Below are 10,506 nucleotides of genomic sequence, written 5' to 3'. Positions count from 1 at the left end.
AGCTGACTAACTTTTTTTGCACGGTGTGCTTGTTTCGACCAGGTTGTGGGGGGACGCCAAGCTCTTCGAGCCCACTGGAGCACTGCCAGCGTCCGACGCCACCGCAGACGAAATTGGCGAGGAATTTGGAGAGGTATCCGCGGGTGGACTCGATGAGTGGCGGGTGGCTGGGCCCGCCTGCAGGGAAACTGGGTTAGCTGGAAATGAAAGCGGCGCCCCCCCTCGCAGTCCCGAGCCCTGGTGGCGGCGCGGCGGCCGCGGTGCGCCGCAGTCTCTGCGTGCAGTGTGTGCCCGCCAGGTCGACAGCGGATCCAGACACCGTGCAGACACCGCCGGACGTCAGCCACCATGCTACGCACGAGGTACGCCCGCGCTTGCGGTCGCGCAGCCGATACCCCTTTACCGCTCGGCCGACACTGCTGGAATCGCAGTACTGTTCACTGGCTTCTCTCCCGATGGACGCCACATAGTGCAGTACCGCAACAATGGTCTATTGTTCTACCTCCAGTTTCAGTGCAGTGGTGTAGAGTGCCCCAGACCATCTTCAGGAGAGCTAAAAATGTGATATTTGTCATCAGAACCATTCGTGACTCCATGGCAGGCCTGTTCTCTCGGATACTACAGAAACGTAACGATTCCATTCTAACAAAAGGATCAAGTGAGAACTAAGCCTCTGCTTTAGTATTAATTGCACTGATTCAGTCACTTGTGTTGAGAAGTCATACACCGCGTCTCAGAACATAAACTTTTACTGCGGAATAAACAGTACAATGACTTGTGATACAGCTCGTGATGGGCAATGTAAAATTGACCTTAATACGTTACGTTTAATGACCAATGCAAAAGAAGCAGTTATCACCTACTGAATTGTAAACTAAATTTGATTTAAAAAAACAAATCTATGGGCATTTTCGACCACCGATAAGCCATCTTTTGTTCCATTTGCATCATTTTAAAACCTATAATCTCACATTTGAATTTATCCGTGATTAGATGTGATTTGGTTGTACTCCACTTCGAAGCTTCCAAATATAATCTGTCAGGCTGTGTCTACTAACTAGCGTCGTCATACTCTTGCACGTGATTACTGCGTCCGGCAGGTGGAAATGCATATCGATCCAGTCACGAAAAGCAATTATTGTAAACAATACTCGTTAATTTTGGTATGTATAGAGAATTGGAAAAGCATGCCTGATCCCAGGAGCTGGTAACCAAAACGCATTTTCTCGCTTTTCAACAATACCGTGAATTGGGAATTGTGCGGTATCATTAATAAAATTATTCTTATACATACGATAGGCAGGAGGTGAAAGTCAGTGGCACTTGCAGCTCCAATAAAAAAGTCTCTTTCTTATCAGTCTCCTTGCACAGCATGCGTTACTTGTTTTCGCTCCTATTTTACGTCTTCATTTTTCGATTTGTTTAGTTCCGACATGGAAATAGATACTATGTTTCGTAAATGATTCGAAGTGCTCCGTAAAACAAAAAAGGCACTACAGTCTGGAACCGCGCGACTGCTACGATCGCAGGTTCGAATCCTGCCTCGAGCATGGCTGTGCGTGAAGTCTTTAGGTTAGTTGGGCTTAAGTAGTTATAAGTTCTAGGGGACTGATGACCTCAGAAGTTAAGTCCCATAGTGCTCAGAGCCATTTGAACCATTTTTTAAAACAAAGACCCAAGAGAAATGATAATTACTATGCAAAAGAAGTGAATAATTTCCTAGCATCGAATAAATTGAACACTGAAATAAACTGTAACCCCAGTATTCATAAACTTTTACCTTATGTTGGAGTTCAGCGTCTCTTCGACAGGGCTGTCTCCAGTGATGAATTACAAGCCCACCCCTATCGTAGACGGGAGATTCACCATGCTGGGGGATTGATGAAGGCTTTTCTTGACAATTACTTGCACTGATTTGAGAATACAAAAGCCGAAACTTGCAAACTTCTTTGAAACTATATGGCAGACTAAAACTGTGTGCCGGTCCGGGACTCGAACTGGGAACTGTACCTTTCGCGGGCAATCTTTTTACTGGCGGAGCTGTACAGACAACACTCATGATCTGCCCTCGCATCTTTGCTTCCGCTGGATCTGCCTGTCAGTCCTAACCCGCCTGTAAATTTCAAAACATCGCAAGCTATGCCGAAGAGTGAAAGATTAATTACGGGTCGCAGACTACTATCTGAACTTAGTTTCTGCTCATTGTAAGTACGATGCTGCAACCCCAAATTTTTAGTGTGACTCTCTGTTTCAATTTTATACTCTGAGTCAGTTTCGTGGTAAAAGCTTCCTAAATGCTGCTTTACTGACACCTACAATAGGCGACCTTATTTATTTATTTCTAGCCGAGTGAATGCACCTAGAAACTATACTGAAGAGCCAAAGAAACTGGTACACCTGCCCAATATCGTATAGGGACCCCGCGACCGCGCAGAAGTGCCGCAACACGACGTGGCATGGACTCGACTAATGTCTGAAGTAGTGCTGGAAGGAACTGGAACCATAAATACTGCAGGGATGTCCATAACGGGGGCGAAGATCTCTTCTGAACAGCACGTTGCAAGGCCTCCCACATATGCTCAATAATATTCATGACTGGAGAGTCTGATGGCCAGCGGAAGTTTTAAACTCAGAAAAGTCTTCTTGCAGCCCCTCTGCAGCAATTCTGCATGTGTGGGGTGTCGCATTGTCCTGCTGGAAATGCCCAAGTCCGTCTGAATGCACAATGGTCATAAACGAATGCAGGTGATCAGACAGGATGCTTACGTACGTGGCACCTATCACAGTCGTTTCTAGACTTATCAGGGGCCCTATATCACTCCAACTGCGCACGCCCCACAACATAACATAGCCTCCACCAGCTTGAACAGTCCCCTGCGGACATGCAAGGTCCATGGATTAATGACGTTGTCTCCAGACCTGTACATGTCCATCCGCTCGATACAATTTGAAACAAGACTCGTCCGACCAGGCAACATGTTTCCAGTCATCAACAGTCCAATGTCGGTGGTCACGCTCTCAAACGAGGCGTAAAGCTTTGTGTCGTGCAGTCATCAAGGGTACATGAGCGGTCCTCCGGCTCCGAAAGCCCATATCGATGATATAGTTCGCACGCTGACATTTGTTGGTGGCCACCTCAGTACTGAAATCTGCAGCGGTTTGCGGAAGGGCTGCACTTCTGCCACGTTGAACCGTTCTCTTCAGTCGCCATTGGTCCCGTTCCGGCAGCATCAATGGAGAATAGATGGTTTACCAGATTCCTGATATTCACGGTACACTCGTAAAGTGGTGGTACGGAAAAATCGCCCTTCATCGCTACCTCGGAGATGTTGTGCCCCATCGCTCGTGCTCCGACTGTAACGCCATGTTCAAACTCATTGAAATCTTGATAACCTGCCATTGTAGCAGCAGTAACCGATCTAACAACAGTTGTATATAGGCGTTACCGACCGCCGTACCGTACTCTGTCTGTTCATATATCTCTGTATTTGAATACGCATGCCTTCTTTGGCGCTTCAGTGCAGAAAGCACACCGTGAAAGAATCACACTGAAAGTGCCTCAGATTATCTAGAAATTCTATCTATATATTTGTGTACCGTAGTCTTTTTCAGCTGTTCAATCCATTACGAGACTCAGCTTTATTGAAATCATTGTTTATCGGAATATTTTCTTTGTCCAACAGTTTACTCCTCACATAATTGTTAAATGCTAACCAGCACTCTCCTCTGGCGATCTGCGGACGATTAAAAAAGTAATAGAAATAATAGAACCTAATGTATTTGGAGATGGAAATTTGAGGCCAGCCAGAAGAGAAATTTGGCTCTGAAAAAGTGGGGAATTAACATCAAGAAAAATAAGACACACTTGCATAAAATTCGAGCCTGAGGGAACTTTTTTTCTGTTATAACATTTTAAGAATTAAGGTTTCGCCATCCGTTTTATGTGAGAGCGAAGCACATTCTTACGCGGTAGGTTTCACATATTTTTACTACATAACACTGGCAATTCTTCCTGCCACAGCTACTGGAGGATAATTCTCTTAGTCCGTTATATTCTGATTCACATTAAATATTCTCCTTTAACCGGTAGCAGTCTTTCCAAATTACATAATCGGCTGAGATACCCAGAGACGCTGTAAAGCGACAAACGGCGTTCTCCTATTGCAGTGAATTGGGAAACACAGCACCGTAAAATGGTGCCCAAACGAGATCGAGAAAACCGGCTGTGACAGTTGACTCACGCTTCACGCTACAACTCGGCGGGCACATCAAAGCTCTCACTGGCCTACCGGCCAGGAAGTGTCTGCGAATTCTCTGCCACCTTCCATTCCGCTCCTCATTGCAACATTCGACTGGAGGGTATCATCACGATTGCATAAATTTCAGAAGAATGGTTTTATTCTTTCCTCACCTGGAAATTCTGTCTTTAAGGTGTGGCGTCCTTCCTTTATTAGTTATTGTCCAAGTTTGCTTTTAACTGATATTGTACACTACATTTTCAAATATTTTATCAGACTCCCCTGCGAGAATCCTAATCAGATCTTCGAGCTTGGCGTAACTTTCCTGTTCCAAACTATGTACAGAACGATTATTTTTTTCGGCTTGCAGTTTGGCAAAAGGTTCTTTTGTTAAATTAGTGGAGGAGAAGCTATTTTAATGTCCTAATTCTTCACTTAACTTGAAATTATAGACCGGAAAAACATTTATCCTTAGGTAATTTTGAACGCTCGGCGTCCCAACCTCAAAACTGAGAACGGAGGGTATTTGTTTAGAAACAAATGCTGACGATGGCAACTTATGTCTTATGATAGTGTGAGCTTCATAACGTTATTGACGTTCGTCGGAGATACATGAATACATAAGTTTCATGATAGATAACATCAGCCATATACATATTTCATTCTGGCTCCATTACGTATATGAACTGATTAACAAAAAAATTTAATTTGCATCACACAAATGAGGAAGAAAGGAAAATTAACTGAATCAAGCGAGAAGGGAGCCATGCACTAGTTTTCGGGGAGAAAATGTCTATGAAGTGCGAATAATTTTATCATAAGAAGCTGCGGTTTGTCTGACTACTTACAGTGACTTTACAAACTTCGGAAATATTGCAGCTTCTGAATTTCACCTTTTCTTGCGATTCAGATCGAACCTCAAATTCAGTGCGTTCTGAGCACTTATATACGCCAGATCGCACTGGAAATGTTCCTATAAAAATTTACATGTTTAAGAGAAAAAGGTCACAACCCAACGAAACACCAAGGAAAAATATTCGGAACAATTCGTTACTTACGGGTATCATGAACCCAGCCACTGAAGATCGTAACATTCTTGAACATTTGTTCTTCTCTTAGATTTAAACCATCTCTAGTGCATTCTATAGCAGCTATTCCTTTCTGTGGAAACTATATGCCCTTACATTCTTAAGTTCTATCGTCGTTCAATTATTGCATTCCAATTTTTTTATATACAATTGATAGTCAAAATGTACAGAATGTGCACCGTTTACTAATAACATTGCGAGATACTTCAGTGCCAGCAAATTGGGAACAGTTTAATTCAATTGCACTTCTACGTCGTGTAAACAGTTGACGATAAACTTCTATAATCGCTATTTTTAATGCACGTGAATTTTAGTTATTGAGATACACAGCTAAAATGTTAATTACAAGCCAGTTTTCTGTATCATAACAATGAAAAGTTATCAATATCAACATAGAAGTATCGTTGGAGTAGATAACGGATTCTTTCATATTTTGGAAGCAATAGGAAATATGACATAGTAAATAATATTTCAAAACGTATGACGATATGAAAACCCTGGTTGATTCGTATTATAGTGAATTGCTGTTACATGTGTGGTATCACACTGCATGTAGTTCAACAAAAAATTAATCTGAAAGAGAAGAGTGGAACTGACGACGAGGTCAATCTGTATATTTAAAAGGCAACGTCCTGACTGACTGGCTCATCATCGCCCAGGCCAGACCACTAAGGACAGAAACTTGAAGTTTGGAAAGGGTGTTGATCTTATACTGCGTGTGTCATTTAAGAAGATATTTTTCTAAATTCCATCCCTAAGGTGTCGCTGTTAAGGCAATTTTGAAGCCTGATCTGCGGAAACTGATATTTGCTTTCTCGACCAGAAGTAAAGAAATACATGTTACGGGATTTTTGTAAATTTAACTTCTGTTGGGGTGAAGTAGTGGGTAAAAGCTTCCTTTGAAAATAAATCGTAATTAACGAAATACTACAGTATTTTTAAAAGTACATCTATGAAAATTGGTATTTGAACTGCCGGTTACAAATAAAAAATATATATTTCAGTGTTTTTGGAAATGTTTTATGAAAACGTTACATTATAAAAATATTTATAAAGCTAAATCAGTGGCAATTGGTGTTTAGCTTCTCCACGGGAATTAAAAAAAAACTACACTCCTGGAAATGGAAAAAAGAACACATTGACACCGGTGTGTCAGACCCACCATACTTGCTCCGGACACTGCGAGAGGGCTGTACAAGCAATGATCACACGCACGGCACAGCGGACACACCAGGAACCGCGGTGTTGGCCGTCGAATGGCGCTAGCTGCGCACCATTTGTGCACCGCCGCCGTCAGTGTCAGCCAGTTTGCCATGGCATACGGAGCTCCATCGCAGTCTTTAACACTGGTAGCATGCCGCGACAGCGTTGACGTGAACCGTATGTGCAGTTGACGGACTTTGAGCGAGGGCGTATAGTGGGCATGCGGGAGGCCGGGTGGACGTACCGCCGAATTGCTCAACACGTGGGGCGTGAGGTCTCCACAGTACATCGATGTTGTCGCCAGTGGTCGGCGGAAGGTGCACGTGCCCGTCGACCTAGGACCGGACCGCAGCGACGCACGGATGCACGCCAAGACCGTAGGATCCTACGCAGTGCCGTAGGGGACCGCACCGCCACTTCCCAGCAAATTAGGGACACTGTTGCTCCTGGGGTATCGGCGAGGACCATTCGCAACCGTCTCCATGAAGCTGGGCTACGGTCCCGTACACCGTTAGGCCGTCTTCCGCTCACGCCCCAACATCGTGCAGCCCGCCTCCAGTGGTGTCGCGACAGGCGTGAATGGAGGGACGAATGAAGACGTGTCGTCTTCAGCGATGAGAGTCGCTTCTGCCTTGGTGCCAATGATGGTCGTATGCGTGTTTGGCGCAGTGCAGGTGAGCGCCACAATCAGGACTGCATACGACCGAGGCACACAGGGCCAACACCCGGCATCATGGTGTGGGGAGCGATCTCCTACACTGGCCGTACACCACTGGTGATCGTCGAGGGGACACTGAATAGTGCACGGTACATCCACACCGTCATCGAACCCATCGTTCTACCATTCCTAGACCGGCAAGGGAACTTGCTGTTCCAACAGGACAATGCACGTCCGCATGTATCCCGTGCCACCCAACGTGCTCTAGAAGGTGTAAGTCAACTACCCTGGCCAGCAAGATCTCCGGATCTGTCCCCCATTGAGCATGTTTGGGACTGGATGAAGCGTCGTCTCACGCGGTCTGCACGTCCAGCACGAACGCTGGTCCAACTGAGGCGCCAGGTGGAAATGGCATGGCAAGCCGTTCCACAGGACTACATCCAGCATGTCTACGATCGTCTCCATGGGAGAATAGCAGCCTGCATTGCTGCGAAAGGTGGATATACACTGTACTAGTGCCGACACTGTGCATGCTCTGTTGCCTGTGTCTATGTGCCTGTGGTTCTGTCAGTGTGATCATGTGATGTATCTGACCCCAGGAATGTGTCAATAAAGTTTCCCCTTCCTGGGACAATGAATTCACGGTGTTCTTATTTCAATTTCCAGGAGTGTATGTCTATCTTCATTTTTGGAAACTCAACTCCTACGAGTGTGAAATATGAGATGAAAGCTTTAATCGAAATATGTGGCTTCTCAACTGTAAATAAAAAAAATGCCGATTCACTGCTTTTGGAAATTCTGCCCCTCAGAGGGTGAAATAGGGAATCAAAATTTTAAAAAAAAATATTTCGTTACATTAAAAAAATTTTAAGTTAAATCTGTGAAAACCGATATGTTATTTCTCGATTAGGTATAAAGAAATATATGGTAGAGTATGAAAGTTTCTGTGGAAATACCTGCACGGAAACGCAAAAGGCATGATTAAAAAAAAAAAAAACTTGGATTCCAGCTACTAGAATCACTATTCACTAAAATCACTGTTTGGTCAGGAATGCTTCTATGGCCTTAACTAAAAGCTTAGATGTTTCAGTTTGTGAACAAGATAAAGGTTTCTTTAAAGCACAACATAAAAATCTGTGCAGACCATACAGTCTACGCGAGCGAATCAGCGGGCGCTGAGTTAGTACAGAAGAGAGGCGGAGGACAGAGTCGTCCCTGTGGAAGGATGTGGAGGGATATCAGCCGTGCTTATTCAAAGAAACAGTCCCGTCATTTGTGTTCAGCGATTCAGAGAAACCATGGTAACCCGAAACCTGAATGACTGTGTGTACTGTCTTAACACTGCATCATCTCCCTTTGTAAAGGAGGAATAGTCTGGTGCTGCATTTTTATTTTGTATCTTACTGTAAAATGTATTATCCTATTTTAAAAATCACGCGCAGCTTACGACTGATGGGTGCTGAACATGAACTCGACAAGTCCCCTTTATTAAATTTTACGCCAATTTCTGCATGTTCAAATTGGATGTTATTAAACTTATCAGATCATTACTTCTATTGCTCTGGCTGATATTTCAAGCTAGACTACAAAAGTGTGTGTTGTTAGCAAAATCCCAAATTTCTGAAGCTCTTTTGTCTCTGATTTCGCTGTGTTGAATTAGTTTTGGACACTCCTGGCGAGTTTTCTTGTTATTTTCACTTTCATTGGGTCTACAAGGCACAAACTCATGTCTGTGTTTCTCTGTCTCTCTCTCCCTGTGTATGAATGTTACGAATGTATCTAAAATATTGTTATTGGCTGAACGGGAGAAAGTCAGAATAAACTAACATGAACTGTTTCTGAAATGTCACTCAAACTTTCTTACGCAGTCGTAACCAATATGGGGAACTATGTAAAGATGTGATAAGGAATCCAGCAATCTCTGCATAATGAATGATTCCTTACGCTGAATTCCTTCGTATCAAGAACAAAACCCTCAAACATACAAAAGAACTATTAATTTTTATAGGAAAGAAAATCTTCGAAATGGAACACATCGCTCGAAAAAATAATTCGTCTGACTTAACGGTACTCTTTACCCATTCCAAACATTCTCGATACCTTCTACAAAACCACCTCGTACTACTGCGTATGGAATTTGACATTCGCATGTGATAAATGTGCTGGCAAGAAGATTAGATGGAAAGTATTGAAAACCGGATTGTGATCGAGAGATAGTGCAAGTTCAAGTTCCTCATAATTGCTGCTGTTGGCGAAAGGCAGTCCTGCAGCAGCAAGCATACTCTTCATATAATACTGTAAACAGAAAGCTGACAGAGCGGCTGCAGGTGCTCTCGCTGTTAAGTTTCTCCTCGCCCTGACTACGACCACTCCTCTTTTTGCCAATCGTAATTTAGATTCCACATCAGTGAGGTTCCTAGAAGAGCACCAACCTAATGAGCGAGCTTTATTCCCGCGAATACCTTCTAAAGGGGCCATAGAAGAAAATTTTCTCGCGAGAATTAATGCACATTTACTGTGTGCGGAAATGAGTCTGCAATTCCTCTTGAGTAAGTGTAGTGGCCAGAGGTTGATTTTTTGTCAAACACGTACACTGCTTAGAGATGGTGGGTCTTGACTTTGCTAATATTCTTGTTTTTCTTGAGTTTGTCACCCAGCTACGTGCTAAAATATCATTGTTTCCAATCATCAGATAGTACGATACCCATTTCATCCCGAGCACACACTGCAGAACATGCTCGCGAAATGTAATTAATTGTTGAATAAGAACTCCTCATTCGTTATATTTCATCAGAAGCTTATTTGGTAGACAGTATAACCTTTGATTAAGTAATGACTAATTTGCCCTTCCTAACGAATATAAATCGCATATCAAATTGATAAAGGCCGCTTGACAACCATTTTATGGTTCGTCCTGTACTGAAAAAATTGAGTCACTGTTAAGACCCGTACATATCAATGAACAATGCATATTTCGTTGGAACTGTGGGAAAAATCTGTGATCAATATAGACTGAAACTTAGTTTTTCCATTGTTGCAGTATACGTCATTAGCCACACCTGGCGCGAGCAGTACCATCTATTCCACATGATGTGAACCTATATTACGTAATCAGCAGCTGACAATTGCTCGTGCAGCCCGTCTGGATGGATTACGTGAGAACTGTAGTTTACGAAATTGTTACCTTCATAAAACATTTAATGGTGAAATGATATACATCTTACGTGAAAATTCTTGCATATGTTGTGTAACAAAAAGGTACGCCCAAATTTACAGGACACATTCACCTCATGTAAAATAATTAAAATGTTATATTGGT

The 10,506-nt window shown here is 43.2% G+C and overlaps 1 protein-coding gene across 1 annotated transcript in view; it reads left to right on the top strand.

Moving 5' to 3' along the window:
- Positions 1-251: 251 nt before the first annotated feature.
- Positions 252-10,506, top strand: part of LOC126457748 (peroxidase-like) — a 289,734-nt gene continuing 279,479 nt past the window's right edge. Inside the window, exon 1 of the mRNA XM_050094300.1 lies at positions 252-362. Coding sequence (XP_049950257.1) covers positions 349-362 — 14 coding nt within the window. The 5' untranslated portion in view covers positions 252-348. The remainder of the gene's footprint in view (positions 363-10,506) is intronic.

This window comes from Schistocerca serialis, chromosome 1, assembly GCF_023864345.2.
Source record: "Schistocerca serialis cubense isolate TAMUIC-IGC-003099 chromosome 1, iqSchSeri2.2, whole genome shotgun sequence".
In the NCBI taxonomy this organism is placed as follows: Eukaryota; Metazoa; Arthropoda; class Insecta; order Orthoptera; family Acrididae; genus Schistocerca; species Schistocerca serialis.
The sequence above is the reverse complement of the archived record's forward strand: the minus strand, read 5'-3'. Positions and strand labels throughout refer to the sequence as shown.